Genomic DNA, 21,433 nt, shown 5'->3' with positions numbered 1-21,433 from the left:
GCGACCCCCGGTAGCCAGTAAGGTGTCGAGAAGGAGCGTGGCCGCCCCCTGGGGCGGGGACAAGCGCAGCGGTAGGGTATCTCAGCCAGGGGGTGAGCGGCCGTTTGGAATGAAGGGCAAAGAAACCAATAGAAAAATGAAAAGGGTCAAACTGACGGGAAAATTACCCAATAGATGCCCGAGACTCTAAGTGACAGGCCGTATAGCCAACGAGCACGCAGCGGGCGGGGCTCCGCGCGTGGCTTCCGTTCCCGTTGTGTGAGGGGCCGAATCCCAAACGGCCTCCGCGCTGCTCCTGCTGCCGCCGGGGTCTGGAGCCGGGCCTGGGGGCGCGGCGCCGAGCTGCGGCCTCCCCCGCTCCCTGCCACCGCTCCGGCCTCGTTGCGCCCCGGCTGGCCGCGCAGCTTCTCCCCTCCGGCGCGTTTCGCCTTCCCGTTCCCTTCACTCAGGCCCATCTCTCCCCTCCGAGCCCCCCGCCTCGGCCAAGACCGGTGTTCCCCTTAGCCCCGCCGCTGCCCGGGGTGCCCTCGGCCGAGCCATGTCGCTGCACGGGAAGCGGAAGGAGATCTACAAATATGAGGCGCCCTGGACCGTGTACGCCATGAACTGGAGCGTCCGGCCGGACAAGCGGTTCCGTCTGGCGCTGGGCAGCTTCGTGGAGGAGTATAACAACAAGGTGGGGAGCGGCGGCGGCGTCCGGGCCCGGCTCTACCGGCATCGGGCAGTGGGGCCGGGACAGAGTGAGGGGGAGGAGAGGGCTGACCCTCTTCATCCTAATGGCTCAAGCGGCTGCCTAGTGCCGGGCACAGCCCCCGCGGTTGATGTCGCTGGAGGGAGTTTTCCTGCCTTGTCCTTGGCACTGGGAACTGATTAGAGCCGTCAGATGTTCCCCTGAAGTGCAGGGTGCCGGCCTAGATTCAGACTCATTTTCCTCCCTCGAGCCCTCAGCTGCTGGGAGACTGAGGGGCTGGGGGTGGGGAGAGCCATGGGTGCTGCTGTTGGCAGCTCCTCGGCCAGAACAAGTCCTTTAGTCCGAGCATACGTGGCCTTACATTTTTCAGTGTGAGTAAAAGTCTACGGCCAGCACTAAAGTTTGTGCATGTACAGGATATGTGAGACTGTGGTGGAAATGTGCTGTTCTGATTATACTTTATTGCTGTGGAGGACTGTTGTGTGGTAACTTTCTCCATAACTTCATAAACGACTCTCACCAATTCCTCAGAACCTTTGCTTTCCTCTGAGAGCAAGGGTGTAATGAGGCTGCTTTCCTCTGAGAGCAAGGGTGTAATGAGGCATGAGATTGTATTTTGGGTGTTTCTCTGCCAGATGTAAGTGGAGAACTTTACACTGGTAGCAGAAACTACCTGTTCACCTCTCCAGGCACTTGTGCAGACATTTCTGAACACACTTTTAATTGTTAGCCTGGTACAATGAACTCACATAAATGGAAGAGAGAGATGAGGAAATAGGTATAGATAGAGAGCATCCTGAAATTTGTGTGAAGCTGAAGGTTTTGCAAGTGCAGCTTTGTGTGTTTATAGCCTGTGTGCTCTGGAGCTTGTATCAAGTTTAACGGAGGAAATAGTTGGTGTCAGAAAGTGTGTTGGGGATTGGGCTTTATGCAGGGATGTAATGAAGTGATGGAGGTGGGGGGAGACATCTCAGGCAGCAGTTGAATTTCTGCCCTTATACTAGCCCTAGACATGCTACTTCTCCAGAGTTTGTAGCTCAGCCAGTAGGATCAGAGGCGACCTCATTGCCCTCTACAACTACCTGAAGGGTGGTTGTAGCCAGGTGGGGGTTGGTCTCTTCTCCCAGGCAACCAGCACCAGAACAAGGGGACACAGTCTCAAGTTGTGTCAGGGGAGGTTTAGACTCGAGGTGAGGAAAAAGTTCTTCACTGAGCGAGTCATTCGTCATTGGAATGGGCTGCCCAGGGAGGTGGTGGAGTCGCCGTCCCTGGAGGTGTTCAAGGGGAGATTGGACGTGGCGCTTGGTGCTATGATCTAGTTGTGAGGTCTGTTGGAACAGGTTGGACTTGATGATCCTTGGGGTCTCTTCCAACCTTAGTTACTGTGATACTGTGATACTGTGAGTAGGCTGTGTGTGAGCTGGCATCTCATACAGGTGAGTACTGCTGTGGGTTTGGGAGTGCTGCTGGGGAAAGGCAGGTCCCTGAGCTTGAGAACTTTGAAGTTGGTTTTCAAACAAATTTAAAAGTGTTGTGGTCTGTACTTTGAGAAGCTTAAACTCCAAACTTGCAAAGAGATTTTTTTGTGTAAAGGAGGTAATACAGGTTAATGAGGAGGATGTATATTCATGTTGTCTTTACCCTCCTCAGGTTTGGACCATTCTCAGGGGTTGCTCTTGATTTCAGCCTTTTCATTTCAGGCTTCAAGTGTGAAGGAGGTGACTCAACCCCTCTTTTTTTCAACCCTTTACACTCACAGATGTTGCAGACAGAAATTGTGTAGGAGTGTGTAAGTTGCTGCTGCTGTCTGTAAATATTCCTCAGGGGTTCTCTTGACCTCTGAGCTTCAGGAATTGATTATTCTTTTGACTTCAGTCCATATAGGCACCACATGCTGTGAGATCTCTGTGGTGTAAAGAGCTGGAAACCACCTGTATGAGAATGAAATGCCAACCTGGATGCTGCTGCTACAGAAATAAAGATGATGTATGATCACAAATTAAACATGTACAATAAATGGAGTGAAACACAACCTTCACTTTGCTGTGTCTCAGATAATTCAGGGTGGGGGAGAGGGGTGTTGTGGTTTTCTTGCTTGTTTGGGGTTTTTTTGTAGTGCTTTCAGTACAACCTCCAGCTGCAGGAAGGTAGTGAACAGAGCTGTCTTGGGTAACTGCAAGTGTTGCTTAGAGTACTGATGTTGCCTCCTTTACTTTGGGGACCAGAACAAGCTTGAGAGTGTGTTTCATCTGCGCTGTCTTTATGGTGTCTGACTCTCTGATGAATCTTTTAGAGGATACTGCAACAGGGAATAGCTTCATGCTCCAGCCTGGGAACTCCTGGACAGATATGCTACAGTTGTGCTGAGTACACACTAGTTGTGTGCTCATCCAGCTCCAGCTTCTGCCCATGTAAGCGGCATAATTAAAGGAACAAAGGGAAAGAACTGAAGTTGCCCTGTTTAAGTAGCCCATAATGTGCTGCAGAAGGTCTGGAATAGTTGGGTTTATAGCCTGACTTCTGGGGTAAGCAGTAATACCAGGTTTTTACAGGGCATGTGTGAAAGCTTTGTCCTCCTGCATGATTTGCCCTTCACAGTTGAAATATTTCATACTGCCAGCTTCTGACATCAAAATACACTTCTAGGTACAGTTGGCACTAATTAAAAGGATAATGAAAACTCATTTTCATTTTAACTTTCTTTGCACTCAGCAAAGAGAGAAAGAAACTCATAGAGGTCTCTCACAAGCTCCAAGTATCATTTCTGTCCCTGATGTTGCAATGGTTTGTTCCACATAACTGCCTTTCTTCCTTATCCTCATGTCCTTAAACATGGGCTGGAAGAGCAATGCTAGCTTGCTTTAAAACCTAATCAGATAGGTTGAGATATCTTTTTGTTATTACTCTTCTGGCTTAGAGTTTCTTTTAAAAAGGTGCTTTTTGATGAAAAGACTTAATGCACCAATTGTTTGTTGCAGCAGATGAGGCCACTGTGAGAGAATTGCAGTGAAAGAAAGAGGAGAGTTTCTTCTGGGCTGTAGTAATATAAAATGGCTGTTTGCACCTCAGTTTTGTGGGGAACTCACATTGATTGCCAGGCCCTAAATTACTGCTTTTCCCAATCCCCAAACTCTTCTAACCCCTGTCAACCCCACACACCAACAGACCAAGGAGCAAACCTCAAAGGAACAGTTTGAACCCCAACCCAGAAGAGTTTTGCTTCAGCTGGTACACCTTTGTTGTCAGATCACTGGTACCAAAGTGAGATGACTTACTCCAGTTGGAAGAGCTCAGATTATTTGGTGTAGTTTTTCCTGAACTTCTTGGGTTAGGAAACTGCTGTCAGCCTGTGTCAGCCTTCATGGATTGCTGGTGTGATGGGAGGGCGTGGGGGTGTTCATAAATGACTGCCACAGACCCACAGACTGTGGCTTCATGGATCAGGAACCACGTGGAAAACGTCAGGGAAGGCTGATTTTGGGATCTTACCTGCAGGACAAAATTGGGAGTCTGGTTTAGGTAACAGTGGAGAGAGGTGCTGTGCCCTGCCTGCTGCCATCTCTGGAGCAAGCTGACAGGTTCTGACCACGTGCTTCCCAGGTTGCAGTGCCTGAGCAGTGCCTTGAAGCAGAGAGCTCAGGGTGGTGGTTTTACCAGAGGGTCATTTTTTTTCTTCTGTAAGGTTTAGTTGCAAAGAAAAATTGATTGTGTGTTAAAGATTAATTGGTGCAGTGAGATCTCTGCTGCTACATGACCCCAGAATAATTATAACATGGCATTTGTAGTGGTTACTAATTAGATTACAGCAATATAGGGGATTCACACAAACAACTGTGAACTTCCTTCACTGTTCCTCAAACCATGCCACACAAAAAAGTCAGCTGTTAGCAAATTCCACATTGTGTAATTCTGTGCTTGCTTCTTTTGGACCATGTTGGAGAAGAGAAGGCTCTGGGGAGGCCTTAGAGCAGCCTTTCAGTACCTGAAGGGGGCTACAGGAGAGCTGAGGAGGGACTTGTAGTGACAGGATGAGGGGCAGTGGCTTTGAGCTGGAAGAGGGGAAATTGAAACTGGAGATTAGGAGTAAATTCTTCACAGTCTGGGTGGTGAGACACTGAAACAGGGAGGCTGTGGTTGCTTCATCTCTGAAGGTGTTCAAGGGCAGGTTGGAAGTGGCCTTGAGCAACCTGGGCTGGTGGGAGGTGTCCCTGCCCATGCCAGGGGGGCTGGAATTAGTTGATTTTAAGGTCCCTTCCAACCCAAACTGTTCTGTGAAGTGTCATGTTTTGGAAGTATGCTCTTCAGAGGCACTTCTTCACTCTGATGCACTGGTGCAATTAAGCCATGTGTTGATAAGGGCTTGGGTTTTGATAGGAAAAGCCAGGTCCAATTTTAGCACATCTTGATGTATTGGAGAAACAAATAATTACTTAGCATTCCTACCTACTGTCACAGCATAATTGCAAAGCTAATGGAGATGGAGCACACTGATCCTCATTTTCCCACTGGAATGAGTTACAGGGAGATGGAAAATGGTTCAATTTGTATCTTGACTGACAGTTACTTCCCTATTAGCATCACCTCAGCCTTATCTAGGCTGGACTTCAGGCACTCCTTCGTGCAGTAGCTGGCAGCTAGCTGCAGATCTTGCCTCAGTTGCAGGAGGGAGAGACAAGGCTGGGATATAATCAGCATCCTGAAAAGAATTCCATCTTTCCCTCTCCTCGTGGTCAGCTTGCACAAGAGGATGAATAGAGGGATGCTGTAATCACTCTATGTGGTCAAGTCTAAAGAGAAGAGTCATACCTTTGAACATGCTGAGCTAGGAGAGAACAGAGCTTCTCAAGCAGTATTTTCTGCTCCTGTCTCTGGGCAGACTCCTGCTCAGAGTTAGCCCAGGCTGCTGCCAGGTCTGACAATCGGTGTCAGGCACCTGATCTTCAGCAGCTGCCAGGAGCTCTGCTCTTGCTAGTGCAATTTTTGTTCTCTAACCTGACTTGCCCCTTAAAGCTCACAAAGATCCTGGGTGGCTGCAAAATCGTTGCTTTACCTTCAGGTCTGAGGAAGGGGTGAACAGGAATGTGTGGTGCAGGAATGTATAAATTCCCAGCAGTGAAAGTGGGTCCTTTGCTGTTTGAGATTTGCTGGTGGGTATGATTGCTGTGTGTAGGCTTAATACACTCATATTGAGCTGCAAACAACATCAGCAAAGGAGAAGAAATGATTAGAGGTCATTTGTCTTCTGATCCTGACCTTGCCACAAGATTTTCTATCACCAAGGACAATTTGCTTCCTCTGTAAAATCCGCTTAGTATTTCTGATCCCTAAAGGAGTTAGAAAGCTTTTTGTCAATCACTTCTGAAGACTGGGAGATCCTTGACTGATTGATACTGGAGTGTGAAGTGCAAGGAGCAGCTAGAACAGTGTGGGGCAGACAAATGCATAGGTTTTTAGAGGTCTGTTTGGGTATGGGCTTTAGGGTTTGCTATGGGGTGAAAAGGATGGAGGTCATTGTGGCGGGAGGTGAGGTTTGCCTCGGTTAAAAGCCTCTCTAAATGGACTTGCAGCTGCTGATGTTACAGTTCAAGATCCACTGAAGCATTTGTTGGTTTTCTGTTAGGTGGACAAAAGATGGTAGATTTCCAGCCTAGCTTTTAAAATGTGCAGCTTGTTCACTGAATGTTAGGGGCTGGAAGGGACCTCAGAAGATCCATCTAGTCCAGCCCCCCCTGCCAGAGCAAACAACCCAATGGCTCATCCCAAAATATTTAGGATTTTTCCAGATAAACATCTCAGGGAAAAGTCCATTAAGCCCTTGTTCCCAGGAGGAAGCTGCTGTGTGGAAAGTTCCTATGGTGAGCAGCTTACAAACTAGTTGTAGCAAGCTGTCCCCATAATGTTTGTGTTTGCACAGCAGTTCACACAGTGGGGCTTTCATCCTGTTTGGGTCTTGCAGCCACTGCTGGGTTAAATACACCCTCCCAGCACCATATTGTTGTTCTCTGAGCACTTTCTGACATGTCAATATTTTTCTAATAACATCATGTCTGGGACTTGCAGTATTACTTCAGGTGTTGTCATAGCCAAGCTATGTGGAGATAGTTTCATGTTTGCTCTGTCTTGCATCACTCTCAGCTGGGCAAGTTAGCCCTTCCCACTGTCATTGCTCTGCAACAAAACCCCTGATTTGGAATTCAGCTACCTAGGATCTTTCAGCAAAGCTGCTTTCTTGGTCAGTCCACACAGAACATTTGAATAATGATGTAAATATTTTAGCTTCCCAATTACTTTATAAAGTTTGACTTCTGTTTTACCTTCTGACTCTGTGCTTCATCTGTGTATTAATTTTGTGCAGTTGTGACAGGTAATGTGACCTGAAAACAACTTGCCAGCTGAAGTGATCTGCCCAAGAATTCCATGGTATGGGCTTTAATTGTGGGTGGTGGTTGTGCAAACTACAGCTTGTCCTGCCCTCTGAAGATGACATTGACCACATCAGCTCAGTTAAAAGATGAGTGCAATAATGCTTGTGCAGCTGAAGTCTGTGATTTAAACTAGGCTTTGCAGTGTGGAGGAGAGAAGGGTAGGCTTTACTTCTTTAGGACTGGATTTCAATTCATTTGAGATCATCTCTTCAAAGCCAGAGCACTCTGGTGATTATATACACTTCACTTTGGTTACATGCCCCAGCCAGGAAGCAAAGGTTTAACAATTTATCATTCCACTGACATGATGGTCCTTGAGGCCACAGGAGGTGTCCTTGTGAAGTACAACTCGGTCTTAATGCTGGCATTATAAAGGAGTACTTTTATAAGATACTTTTCTTCTTACAGGTGCAGCTTGTTGGTTTGGATGAAGAGAGCTCAGAATTCATTTGCAGGAACACCTTTGATCACCCTTACCCTACCACAAAGCTAATGTGGATTCCAGACACCAAGGGAGTGTATCCAGACCTGTTGGCAACCAGCGGTGACTATCTGCGAGTGTGGAGGGTGAGTAAATCCTCCCTAGATCAAAGATGAGCCATGGTGTTAATTGTGTTGCATATTGATCTATTCTCACTCAAGATCAGATTTTTTTTGAAGTGAGTTATTTTCTTGCCCTTGCTGCAGTGTGGAGGTTAAGACATAAAATCAAGTCAGAGCACTCAGTAATTTTTGTTAACTGCAATAATGTGCCTGAATTGCAAAGCTTATAGGAGAAGCAGGATTATCATGGTAGCTGCTGTTTTAATCACCTTGTTAAAGATCATAGGTGCATAGAATGGTCTGGGTTGGAAGGGACCTTCAAGATCATTTAGTTCCAACCCCCTGCCATGTGCAGGGAGGCCTCCACCAGACCAGGTAGCTCAAAGCCCCATCCACCCTGGCCTTGAACACCTCCAGGGAAGGACATCCACAGCCTCCCTGGGTAACCTGTTCCAGTGTCTTCCCCACCCTCACTGTCAAGAATTTCTTCCTAATCTCCAGTCTAAATCTCCCCTCTTCCATCTTAAAGCTGGATTTTCCAGAGCTTTAGATGTAAATCCAAGAGGAAAGAAACCTGGAATTATCACCTTGTGTTGGGGAAGTGCAAGTGGAACAAGTGTTGTGATGTTGCTATTTTCAGTCAGCTGTTTCACTTTCCCTAAAGGTGGGTGAAACAGAGACCAGGCTGGAGTGTTTGCTGAACAACAACAAGAACTCTGACTTCTGTGCTCCATTAACATCATTTGACTGGAATGAAGTGGATCCTTATCTTCTAGGTGAGAGTGACAAAATGCTACATTTTCAGCATGGAAAACATGGGCTTTTAGAAGTCAGTCTGCTGAAGTCTAGGCTGTGACTGACTGCTGCCATTGCATGTTGACCTCTACAGCATAGAAACTGCCACTGTCTTAGGTTAAAATAGCATAAATGAAATTTGAGCAGCTTACTGAGGCAATTTGCATGGGAAGGTGCCTTGTCCAGTGCAGAATGGGTGACTACAGCTGGATTAGGGATGTTGCTTATTTGTAGACAGGGATTCTCACTTTCCAGGGCTGGCAAGCTGGTGTCATAGTGCTAATTAATGACGTGCCAGAACTCCTGTGACTTACTGCAGAGTGTTCTGGAGTGGATAGAAACCTTCCGTGCCGAGCTTTGTCTTTTGTGAAGCCGTTTCAGCAGCAGGAGTAGAGCCAGGAGCCCTTAATTCAGTTGGAGGAGGGGGGCTGAATGATTAAGGTTTAATTATAGCCTGTGGGCCAAATTGTGAAGCCAAGATGTCTGATCCAGCAGAGGCTCGTTTCCCTCCCAGAAGAGTACAGTCATTTATGTCAGGGGGATTTGCCCAGAGATTAACAGTGATAATATGTCTTAGTAATTATTTGCTACATGATTTATTTTGTGCGTGTTGCATCTCTCATCTCTTAAGAGCTTTACTGCTGGCCCAACCTTCAGTCCACAGGAGCAATCAATTAACAATGACACGCTATCGCCACGCTGGGATTGAATCTGGGGCTTGACATGCACTTGAGATTTACAGGATGGGAGAGTTGATCTCAGAGCTGCATCAGGCTTCAGAATAGATTGAAGGAGACATGAGCTATTTACACTTTATTCCTGTGTGGAAGAATCTTCCTGCAGCTAAAAGGTTTGGGTCATTGAAATGCACAGTGGACTGTGCGCTGTTTGACAGCCTCTGTTTTAATTGTCTGCTGTTCCTTGTCGCTCTTTCGATCTGGAGATGTCAGAGGGATATTAATCCAGTGATTAAATAATCAGTGATGGTGTGACTCTTGCTAACAAGTGTTTTTGTTTCAGGTACCTCTAGTATTGACACAACCTGCACTATTTGGGGTCTGGAGACAGGACAGGTTCTGGGAAGGGTAAATCTGGTCTCTGGCCATGTGAAGACCCAACTTATTGCACACGACAAAGAGGTGATGGCTTGCTTTGATTGTTTGCTTGGCAGATTCTTAAGTGGTAGAAGAGGAAGATAATTCTGTTTTCCCCCCTCTGGTCTTGAAAAATGTACTGATAATTACTCTGAGATTCTTATATTTGATAATACTGTTTTGAGTACCAAACTACTTAAAGCTATACTCTTGGTTACCAAAACTACTCTGGTTTAACTCCTCAGAGAATCAGGATTGGAGGGCATGCTCATTTTACTAGATTATGCTCCAAAACAGTAGGAAAAAAGGAAGTAAACCAACAAACTGGAATTGGAATCAACTGCCTATCAAAGGCAATAAACTCCTTGCAGGATTCTTTCATTTTAACATCTTATTTTTCAGCAATTAATATCAATTTCTCAGACTTAGCTATTTTTCTTCTGTGTTTCATTTCAGTGAATGATCCTCTAATGACATAACCCTTTTAAGCCCCCCACCCTACCCCCCCCCTTTCTTTTGACAAGGGAATAACTTAAACCTTGCTGGGAACATTGGAGCAGTTGACAGAATGTGTCACAACTCGATCTCTATCCATACACAAAATCCATTGCTGTGTGATTTAGGAGGCAGCGTGCTCATTAGAGCTGGGTTTGTTCTCTCTGCTGCTCCTGAGCAGGTGTACGACATCGCCTTCAGCCGCGCAGGTGGTGGCAGAGATATGTTCGCTTCAGTGGGTGCAGATGGCTCGGTGAGGATGTTTGATCTTCGTCATCTGGAGCACAGCACCATCATCTACGAGGACCCACAGCACCATCCACTGCTGCGTCTCTGCTGGAACAAGCAGGATCCCAACTATCTCGCTACGATGGCCATGGATGGCATGGAGGTGAGCTGGTTGTGATTTTAGCCGTTGGCGGGTGGCTTCATACTGTTAGTCAGTTCTTCAAAGCAAGGGGGCAGGGTAGATGTTGGCTGGACAGCAGGAGAAGCTCTTTACAATGAGAGTGGTGAAATACTGGAATAGGTTGTCTGGGAATGTGGCTGAGGCCCTGTCTCTAGAAACATTCAAGATCAGACTTGATGCGCCCCAAGCAGCCTGATCTAGATGGAGATGTCCTTGCTGACTGCAGGGGACTTGGGCAAGATGACCTTTAAGGGTCCCTTCAATGTAATCTGTGAATCTGAATCTGCCTGAGCTGGAGTATGATTAATTGGAACAGATGCTGAGTGATGTTCCTCAGGGGTCAGTACTAGGACCGGTGCTGTTTAACATCTTTATTGGCTATGTGGACAGTAGGATTGAGACACCCTCAGCAAGTTTGCTGACAACACCAAGCTGTGTGGTGCAGTCAACACACTGGAGGGAAGGAATCCATCCAGAGGGACCTTGTGAAGTGGGCCAATGTCAGCATCAGGAAGTTCAACAAAGCCAAGTGCGAGGTCCAGCACCTGGCCTGGGACAATCCCAAACAAATACAGGGTGGGTGGAGAGCAGTGTTGAGGAGAAGCTCAATCTGAGCTTCAATGTGGACTTGAAGCCCAGAAGCCAGCCACATCCTGGGCTGCATCATGGGCAGTGTGAGCAGCAGGTTGAGGGAGGAGATTTCTGGCCCTCTGCTCTCTGTAATCCTCCCCTTTTAGTGCTGGGTCCAGCTCTGGAACCTTTCTCCAGTGAAGACTGGAGAGAGAGTTGGGGATTTTCAGCCTGGAGAAGAGAAGGCCCCAAAGAAACTTAACAGCAGCCTTGCAGGATTTGAAGAGGCCTATAGGAGACCTGGAGAGGGACTTCTGACAAAAGCACAGAGTGACAGGATGAGGGGAGATGGCTTCAAACTGGAAGATGAGATTAGATATTTGGAAGAAATTCTTCCCAAGGAGAGTGGTGAGACACTGGAACAGGTTGTCCAACGCAGTTGTGAAAGCTCCAAGCTTGGAAGCGTTGGAAGCAGATTGCATGGGACCTGGAGCAACCTGGATGTGTCCCTGCCCATGGCAGGTGTTTTGGAAGTAGATGATCTTTAAGATCCCTTCCAATCCACCCCATTCTGTGATGGTTCTATGATTTTATGCTAAGTGGTACTTCGTTCTTACTGTGCTAAGTTCAGCAGGGCTTCGGGAAGTGACTGTGGCGTTATAAACTTGGAAGCTCTCTCTGACTCATCTTTCAGCTGGTGTTTCAGAGGGGTCTGAGCCAGCTGGAGGGTGCTTTCCACAACAAATCTTCATGCAGGTGTTGGAGTCACCTTGTTCCTTCTCGGTTCAGTGCACAAGGCAGTGTGTCTTAGTTTGTCACTTGTGCTGCTTCAGGGAAGCACAATTCCTTTGCCCTTGTTGCATAACTCACAAACCTTCCCTCTGTGAGGTCTGACTCCTTTTGAGGCAAAGTAACCAGCTGGAAGCTATTCCTTGAGAACAGTGTTTGCTTGCCAGCCACGTCCTTTAGGAAAGGGCTGTGTTTATAGCCTTGCTTCAAAATATTTGCTTTTCTGCAGTAATAAAAATGCAACTTATTAATTGGGTGGCTTCTTTTTTTAACTTCTTGCTTCTGAAGGTTGTGATTCTAGATGTCAGAGTTCCCTGCACTCCTGTTGCCAGGTTAAACAACCACAGAGCCTGTGTAAATGGAATTGCTTGGGCACCTCATTCTTCCTGCCACATTTGTACAGCAGGTAAGTGTGAGCCCTCCCTCTTCCAGCTGCCCTGGGGAGTCTGAGAGTCTTGCTGCAAAATCCTCTCTCTCCAAAGCATTTCTGCAGTTCTGCCTGCCTTTGCTGAAGAAGAGCTGTAGTTTAGAAGCCCTTTATTAATGACCTCCCTAAAATTTTTCATGGAAATAGACACCTCCTGCAGCTTATTTTGGCAGTAGGGAGCCCAGTGCCCAGACTGCATCTGCTTTGGCTGAGCTCTCTTCTTGTTTCAATGCTCCTTAGGTTTTTTTGCAATCTAATTCTTAAATGTTTTCAATTTATATGAGTTCCACTGTTTGCTTTTCAATTCTGTCCTGGATAATGTGTAATCCAAGCTTCTATTTTTGGAGCATAGTTGTATCATTGTATCTCTGACTTGAATACTCATTGGGACTCCCAAACAGCCATACCCTGCCACAGCATCTTGGTCCACAGGCTTGTTGGTAGCTGTGCGTAGAGATCTCGTTAAGCTTCGATTCTACTTCTGAGTTCCTCTTGCCTTTGCAGCTGATGACCATCAGGCTCTCATCTGGGATATCCAGCAAATGCCCCGTGCCATTGAGGACCCTATCTTGGCCTATACAGCAGAGGGAGAAATCAACAATGTACAGTGGGCATCAACTCAGCCAGACTGGATAGCTATCTGCTACAACAACTGCCTGGAGATTTTGAGAGTCTAACATTACTGCTTCGTGCCACCCTGAGGCAGGGCTGTATAATTTCCCCTCCCCTCTAAAGTAAGAACAACACAAGTGGCCAGTATCTGTTGTTGCTTTGCATCTACTGTTACAAGAAACTGTTACAAGAATCAATGGCAGGTGTCTCCTGTCTCCAAGACTCTAAAATGCAGAGACGTGCTGAGCCTCTTGGACCTTCTGGGTTCTGATTTCCTTTGTTGTTTTGGTTATTTTTTTCCCCCCTCAGTTGAAGTTCTGTATATTTGTTGACTGTATTAATAAGCTTCAGGCTTTTCAGTTGCTGCATATGTCCATGTGTTTGTCAGCCAGCTGAGGCAGCACATCAACTAGTTTAATAGATGCAGGTGCAAAACAAGGTGGGGGAAGACGGTGACGTTAACAGCCACCTTGGCAGGAATCTTTATCATTCCTGTTGTTGCTGCCTCTAAACTGTTGAAACATTTGTATGTTTTTTATATATTAGGCTAACTTTCTATTGAGTAAGGTTTTTCTCCCTGATTCTTACTTTTGATATGTGATCCACTTCCATATGCCCAAAGCAGGATCTAACCATCCATACAGATCACAGTACAGTAACACTGCAGGCTCCCTGGCAGTAAAGGCCTGCCAGAATTAACTGTTGCCTTGGCTCTCTTCTATTCCTGGTTACCTGGGCAGAATTCTCTGGTGCTGTGAAGTACAAGTACTTGTTGCACAATTCCTTTACCCTTTTCTGATGCTAGAGGCAGTTGTTACTATGGTAGGCCTTATTTTTCAAGTCTGACTGAATTTGTGTGTCTCCTGCAGCTGTGTTAGCTAACAGAATGGTGATAGGCTTCAGAAAGAAGATACATGCATGACTTAAGCTCCCAGGAGGTAAACAACTCCTGGAGAGAAAAAAAAAAGTGATTTGTAATGGACTTGGCATTGATGCTTCCAAACAAATGATTTCCCCTCGGAAAACCTACTATCTAAACCAAAATAAAATGGTTTCACACTTTGTAGCTTGCTTGATTGGCAAATAATGTGAGCAAGAGTCTTGTGGTTAGCCTGTACCTTGGAGCTTCCCTGCATTTGGCCTGTGTTACTGGAAGTTCTGCAGAGAAGTGCAAAGCAATCTCTTTTTTTTTTCCCCCTTCCTTTTCTTTTTGTTTCCTCCCCCAAAATGTATTTGCTTTGTACTGTCAGGCCTTATTGAATGAGTGAGCTGAGTTGGAAAAGCTGGTCCTCCGTCCAAATGAAAGCTGTTCCTCTGAAAGAAATGATTCCTTAGTGTAATGCATGATGATGGGTTTAAAAGGCAAGAAATTGTGCCATAGAGGCTAAGGTTCAGCACTTGTCATCCTCCTATCTCGAGGGGACGTGCCCAAGGGCTTCTGTTTGTCTCGAGCAGTGGATCTGCAGTGATACTTTTCAGTCAAAGCTGAGTGGATTAGGCAAGATAAAAATCTCTGCTGATAAGATGGCTGAATGCTCCCAAGTGAAGACATGACAACCCTAGCTGGTCTGTAAGGAGCTACCAGCTGAGTTTTGATGTGAACGTCAGAAACTATCAAAATTGTCTTTCCACCTAATGAGTATTCACCTGCAACTGGAGGCAGTGTTATAAATAGTAGGACACTGGCAAACTTGAGTCTTGTCAGTTTGTGCAGCAAAGGCAAGCTGGGAAAAGCGATTACTGTGGAACAGTGAAGCTGCCACTGAGAGCACTGTCAAATGCAGAACAGAACCTGCAAAGTCTTGTCATTCTGGACATCCAGAAATACTCTCGTACAGGCTGCTGCTCAGCGTGGAGCTCAGAAAAGCACTGCCTTGTGAAGTTGATAGGAATTCATTAGGGACAGCTTTATTCCATCACTCTAATGTTCTAATATCAAGGAACTAAAAGACTCTTACCGTGGTTGGAGCTCATCTTTTGTCAGTGAGGTTCTGAGCTCAGTTGTGGGATTTTTGACAGCAAGCTTGATTGAACTTGAAGGCTGGTTTTGCTTATTAGCAGCAGTGCTGAGAGTAGAGCGTTCCACAGACAGGATTGATCTAGATGGCAGAGCACTGTTAGCCAAACAATTAGGTTCTCCCTTCCTGCAGTAGCACTTCATCTCAAACTGGAAAATACTTCACTGAATGGAGTGAAAACAGGGATTTTCTTAGCAGGGGCACATGATGGCACTCCCAGCTTCAGATGGCCACACAAACACATACACAAGCTTGTCATGTAGTGTTTAGTTCCAAGTGGTAGGCGTCATATGCTGCGCTACTGAGAGGGAGCTATCTGTAGCATTTAGTACTTTTTGTAGACCCCTTTATGCTTCCAAGTCTAGATGGCCAGGAAAAGAGGAATGCCTCTGTTGCTTGGCTTAAGAATGCATCTTTTGCAACTGTAGAATTGTGCTTTAAAAGAGACATAAGATAATTTATTTGGAAGTGAAGTCACTAAAAGACTCCCTGGGCTGTGCTGAATGGAAAAGCAGTTTATTCCTAGAGGACTACAATTTGTTACCTTAGGATGATGGGAAGAGAGCATCTATAAAGGGACTAATAGTCTGAATAGCTTTTGCTGCTGTTGAAAACCCATCTTGCTGTGAAAGTGAAAGGATCCAGTGCCAGTCCTTCCATCCATAAAACTGCTTGAAGTTCATTTGTGGAATTGAATGTTCATTCCAAACACATCAAAGGCAAGTGAAGGAATCCTGTAGGCTCCAGTGAGTCCTAAATAAAGCCTATATCCTGTTTGTTCAGCCAGTTGGGGTTCCTTCTGGATCTACAGCATATTGCTTTGGGCATAATCCATTGTCATTCTTCATGTGAAATTGCATTTTAAATCACTGGAGGCTGTTTTGAAACGGGGAAATGCTCCCTAAAATAGCTTCTTTTCAAAGAAATCTCTTTAAAGGTTAATGACTGAAAAGACAGGAAAATCCTCATGGGTGAGATGTTCTGTAGTGCAAATGGCACTCCCATATAGAGAAGGAAGTGAGAGACTTTGGTGCCCTTTTGCCAGCACCTGCTGACACCCTGGCAGGGAGCTAACGGTCTACTTTCTGGCTCAAGTTTATTGGCAAGGTAAAATAAACCCCTGAGGCTTGTCACTGTAGCCTCTGAATTGGAAGGCAGTTTATCATACTTCACCTGCTTAACAGTCAGTTGAGTGTCACACCCCCATAAGCATTATTTTGTCCCATGTCCCAAAGTTTATGAAAACAAATACTTTGGGTTTCAGTTATTTTTGTGCTTACTGCATGAGCAGAGGTTGAAGAGCAGCTGCTTTGGAAAGCCTCATAGCTCAAATAACCTGAAGGGAAAGGTTAGCAAAGCAGAAAACCAGCAGAGAAGACTCCATTCTGGGACAGAAATCTTTTTCTCTGCCTGAAGTAGTTCTGTAGCAGCCTTCTTCAGTCAATTAATTCCAGATGCTATTTGGTTGTGTCCTGCTTAAGCTTTCCATTGGTTCCTACTACCACGTGGACAACCTATGGCTGATACATTGACTCTCAACTCGGGGGATCTCCATCACTTAAAAGTCATTAGCGAGGTGAAAACCTACAGCAAACAAGTTGGATGTCAATTAGTGTGTCTGTGCCAAGCCTGTTAATTGTCTAAATGAACTGGGCTCTGGTAGGTTGCATCTGTGGGAATTGTACTTCTGTGTGCAGGGATTTAAGAGGCAAGGGTTTGAGTGCTTTGACAATCTATTTAGAAAACACAGTGGTTTCAGAGAGTGATGTGAAAGGAGACTGTTAATACAGGTTGTTCCTTATGGAACCTTGAAATGTACTAAACGGGGGAGGCATTGTCTCTCATAAGTCAAAGTTAATGATCCTTTCAAAACTTTGCTGTAATTACTCTCCTGAATGTTCTGGATACTAGTGAAGGGGAAAAAAAAAAAATCTATTTTTTGCCTGGTGTTGCAATGAGAGAGCTGCATCAGCCTGAACTGTAGCTCCACTGCCTGCCAGAGACCAGGTGAGGGGAGGAGTCTGAGAGCTTGGAATTCACAGATGCTCTTGTGCTTGTTTTAAATGTAAATGAAGAAAGCCGAGTGTGTCTGTTTTGTTCTCTTGCAGATGGCACTTTAACAAGTATATTTTTGGTAAGATTAGGGAGGAGAGTCAGCTTTTCCTCAGCCCTTTTATGGTAGGCATTTGTGTTTTGTATGAAATGTTAAATACAACAGTCACTGAGATGCTCAACTGTGGCTGTGGTTGGCAGTATCTAGTGGACCCTCATCTCCCTCATCTGTTCCTACTGAACACCAAAACCATGAGCACTTGACAGTTAAAGTGAAGCTCTGTATTCTGAGGCTGACACAATCCTCCAAGGCCAGCCCAAGCAACTTGCTGACTGTCACCCATAGAATCCCCTGACTGTGTTTGGTAACCCTCTTGAACATGATGGTGGTAGTGGAGGGTTGGTTGTGTAAAACTGTAGCTGGGTTCTTTGGGTAACTTATTTTTGTGATAGAAAAAAACAGAATGCAGCTGCTGCCTGTAAATTCACACAGTCTTGCCAGTTCCTTGTGTTAGTGGTGGTTTAACTCTTTCAGGATGTATTGGAGAGGATGAACAGCAGCAGAGTGGCTCAGTGGGTTGCACAGTTAGAGTTCCATCAAAGTACTGAAGGGTTTGGTTTGCCTGCTGCTGGGTAGCAGAACAGTCCTGCCACCTGAAATCCACACTGTTATGCTGTCAGTTAACACATGTTCTCTCTCATACATACTTCCTGCTCACAGACCCATATTCCAGAGCAGGTTTGTATTTATTGGACAGTGGACATTAAAAGGAGGTGTCCAAAACCAGTTCTGGAATGGGCAAGGTACTGTCCTGTTTCTCCTGATCTCTGCAAAGAATCCAGGGGATTCATTGTGTGTGGCACTTAAAGAGCACTTTCTCCTGATTACATAGAGATGCAGCTGTATCTCCCCTGCTTCTTCCCCAAGAAGAGTCAGAAATGTCCCATTCTCAAGGATATTGAGAAGTTTAGCATGGCCCTGGCTCCTTTGTTTTTCAGGAATACTTCTCCAGAACTTCCAGGCAGCACTTTTCACCAGCACTAAAAACCAGTCCTTAAAAACCCGGCTTAGTACCAGCCACTGAATGCTCACCTAGTGATTCATGGCAGACTCCAGAGGCAAAGGCACCTGTGAGACTTGCTGCTGCTGCTGCCTGATTTCAGATGAGACCTTCATCAGCCCAGTGTCTCAGTGGCCTTCTGTGCAGCCTTTGATACTCAGCATCAAACTAGCATTACCCTGATCATGAAACATCCCTGTGGCTTCCGTCCGGTTTCTTTCTTTTCAGAAAGAAAAAAATAACACTTAACAAAATGAAGAAGAAATAAACTCTTTCCTGAAAAAATAAAATAAAAGTCATTGTGAGCATGAGTAGCTGTGAGCTCTCACTGCTCTCTCTAAGTGTTCCAGCTCTCATCCCTGGGAGTTTGCTTTCCTGTCTGCAAAGACCCCTGCGGCTCTCCAGCCCCTTCTTAGAGAGACGAGGATCGCTCTGTGGAAACCAAACCAAGAACCAGTGAGTGAGCAGAGTCCTAGTACAGCTGAGAAGCCATGTGTTGCTTTTATTTTGTTACTGACAACCTGGTAAATATGAAATCTATTTAAAAGGATCCTTTTTGTTGTTCTTTTTAAGCCCTTGGGTTGCTAGCAGTGTGAGATGTAATTTAAACCTGTTGCGCCGCAGCTGTTTATTTTTAGCCCCGGTAGTCCAGGTAGATGTTTACTTTCTTTCCTTTTCCCTGTGTGTTTTCAACCCCACCCCACCCCCCAACCCCCTTTTGTGGTAAATCTCCTGAAGGTGTAATCTTTGTAGCATGATTGTACAAACATCCATATGAGATTCCTGACTTCTTGTTCTCACTAAACTATGTTAAAGCAATAGTAGTTTTACTCCTGTCCTTCATTTTCCTCTCTTCTCTCCACCCTTCTTGTATTGAGATTTGCAACTTTGCTCCTTATACTGTCCTAGAGGAACCCTCTTTATCCTGCTATTGTTGACATGGATAACTGCAGTGTCCCAACCAATATCCCTTTATTTTTATGGAGAAAAATACAAAAGGTTTTGTTACAATGGATTTTAACACCTGACTCATGGAACCATGTTGTTTGAAACTCTGTAAATTTTAAGGCAATTTTCTGAAATGGCTTGAAAAAGTGGAATGTTGCATCCTTTTATGCTATTTTTCCTGCTTCCTATGTAGTTTTATTCAGATTTTTTAACCTTCTTTCTAAGTTTCAGCCTCCTGTGTATTAGGTACAGTATTTTCTGCCTTTCATACTTTGTAATAAAAATGGAACATTTGTAGATTGACTGCAGTTCGCTGTGTGGTGAGTTCAGACCTGGTACCTGGGGAGGGGTGGGCAGGGAACTGCTTCAAGTAGGCTTCGTGTACCCTGGCTGAAGCTTATTGCTGTAGAAGGGAGGGTGACTGCTTCATCTTGCCTCTGTAAAGCTGGTGAGGTGTGTTCATCTCTCATCCTGCTGATAAACAAACCTGAGAGTTCCACCAACTCCTAAGCTGCAAGTTACTTCAAATAATCACACTGTTAGGAACCTGTTCTGGGTTGAGCTAGAACAAGACTAATTCTCTTCAGTGGTTTGATTTCTCAGCTCAGTCCCTTCTCAGTAGCTGCTCTTTCTGCAGTTCAGGGCCTGTTTGCCCACAGTGGCTGCTTTAGCAGCGAGAACACTTCAATATTTCTAGTCAGTACCAAGGGCTGGCTGCAGACCAAGGTCACTGCTAAATCTCTGTGCAGTTAAGAGGTGGCACCTGCAGGAAGGGACTGGACAGGACAGGTGTCCCTAAAATGTCTAACAAGGGACTTCATCCCATGGCTGTTATGTTCAGTATACAGCTGAAGGACCCCAGAGTCAAACATCTTCAGTGGCTGGTGTCTGTGGAGGACTCTTGCCATGCTGGCTTTGATCTTGACCCATGAGCTTCTGAATCCAGTTCCAGAATCCAGCTCCTGAATCTGGTTCCTGTCTGCTGCTGAGTCCAGTCTGGGACTTTTGCAGTGTTTGCCACAGCATCAGTGGTAACAGGGAGGTCATTGCCATGAGGGATTGTGTTCAATATTGGTTTGTATCTCTTTGTATATGTTTGACTTTATTGGTATTATTTTTCATTAAAGCTGGCTTCATTTTCCACTCCACAAATCTCTCTCCCTTGTTCCCTTTCTCTTCCCTCTTGGGAACAGAGAGCATCTGTCTGTTGTTTAGTGGCAAGCCCAACCCTAACCCTTGGCAGAACCCAGTCACAGCAGAACTTGCTTAGTATTTAAATTTCACCCACAGTTACTTCTTAAAGCAAACCTCCTGCCTGCTCCCTGGGTGCTGTTAGTGCTTTGTTTTCCAGCTGCTCTGCAGAGAGCTTGTTCCCTGCACAACAAATGGTAATTATCTGCCTGCATGGGTCTGGTTTCAAGATTAGGAGAAGAGGGATTTCTTTTCTTTCATTATTTTTTAAAAAATCAAATAATTGGTCTCTAAGGCTCTTTGAATATAGGCAAGCTGAAGACAAGGCAATTAGAAGCTAAGCCAAGTGCCTAAGTCTCTCTTGTGTATGGGTGACCTCTCTTAAAAGCTGTTTTCTTTGCAGGCTCAGTCACTGGGGTCAGTGTTGCTGGAACCAAGACCTCAAGGAGAATACGGTGGCAGAGCCTGGAAATTTACCTTAGACCTTGGTAAGCAGGACTGATGACTTCAGTATTTAGAGTAACTCTAGTTCAGCTCAACTGTTGTGTGACAGCAGTGGATTCCTCTCTAATTCTTTGTGTACTGGCATTGAAATAAAGGCTTATTAAGCTTCATGAGCATAGTGGAAAGAGTTGCCTGTAAAGATGCTACAGTGATTTCAAGCTATATATGGACTTTGTTCTAGCAATCTCTATTTGGAAGGGCTGCTTTCCTTCTAAGACTTGTTTGTCTTTTACCCTAGAAATGGATTTACATCCCCCTAGGTTGTTTTTGGGTTTGTTTCTTGGCTCTGTTCTTTGGAATGCCCCAAGGAAACTTTCTCAGCTTCTATTCCGGTGGAGGAAAGCAACTTCTGCAAGCTGGAGCTGCTGGTGCAAAAAGTCAGGAACTGGTAGGTGATAAGGGAGAAGAATTTTCTGGCAGTGTGGTAAAACAAGTGCCATAAGGTCCTGTTAAGGAACATGGGTAGAAAATAAGGCAGAGAGAAGTTCTCTGCATTTTGTAAACACCAAAGGACTGGGCTGACTTGCACGCTCTGTAACCCTGGGAAAGTCACTTCTTCCCTGATACCAGTTGGAAGTGAAAGACATATCATTTATCACTGCTCAGTAAGTGACTTGAAAATACTTGAAAGAAATCCCCCAGGGTAACAGAATATATAACCCTCAGCTGGGGGGATAGTGATCTCCAGGATGATTTGAAGCCCTGATGCTGTAACAAGCACTTCATCTTGTGCTTTTTCATTAGTACGGCTCTATAAACAGTCCAGGCTGCCAGCTCAGAAGCAAGTAATGATCTTAAAAGCATCTAAT

At 45.5% G+C, this 21,433-nt stretch overlaps 1 protein-coding gene across 2 annotated transcripts; it reads left to right on the top strand.

Annotated features, from left to right (window-relative positions):
• The first annotated feature begins 253 nt into the window (after positions 1-253).
• Positions 254-20,680, top strand: DCAF7 (DDB1 and CUL4 associated factor 7). 2 transcript variants are annotated; one of them, XR_008463033.1, is made up of 8 exons: positions 254-676; positions 7,525-7,683; positions 8,324-8,435; positions 9,475-9,593; positions 10,225-10,434; positions 12,100-12,217; positions 12,743-12,972; positions 20,524-20,680. XR_008463033.1 is itself a non-coding variant. In XM_054176641.1 (7 exons), exons 1-7 carry the CDS (start codon positions 539-541, stop codon positions 12,913-12,915), a joined length of 1,029 nt encoding a protein of 342 aa, XP_054032616.1. In that variant the 5' UTR covers positions 254-538; the 3' UTR covers positions 12,916-17,480. The 2 variants fall into 2 exon arrangements, 1 of the variants encoding a protein (XP_054032616.1); XM_054176641.1 differs by lacking the exon at positions 20,524-20,680 and having other exon boundaries at positions 12,743-17,480.
• The last annotated feature ends 753 nt before the right edge of the window (positions 20,681-21,433 follow it).

The sequence above is a fragment of the Dryobates pubescens genome, chromosome 36, assembly GCF_014839835.1.
Source record: "Dryobates pubescens isolate bDryPub1 chromosome 36, bDryPub1.pri, whole genome shotgun sequence".
NCBI classification, from domain to species: domain Eukaryota; kingdom Metazoa; phylum Chordata; class Aves; order Piciformes; family Picidae; genus Dryobates; species Dryobates pubescens.
Note: the sequence above shows the minus strand (reverse complement) of the source record. Positions and strands in the feature narration are given on the sequence as shown.

Excerpts from the sequence above, each read along its gene's own strand:
- DCAF7 (XM_054176641.1), top strand. The coding sequence starts at position 539 with ATGTCGCTGCACGGGAAGCGGAAGGAGATCTACAAATATGAGGCGCCC. Across the intron at positions 10,435-12,099 it reads TGGCCATGGATGGCATGGAG|GTTGTGATTCTAGATGTCAG; the intron begins GTGAGCTGGTTG and ends TTGCTTCTGAAG. Across the intron at positions 12,218-12,742 it reads CTGCCACATTTGTACAGCAG|CTGATGACCATCAGGCTCTC; the intron begins GTAAGTGTGAGC and ends TTGCCTTTGCAG.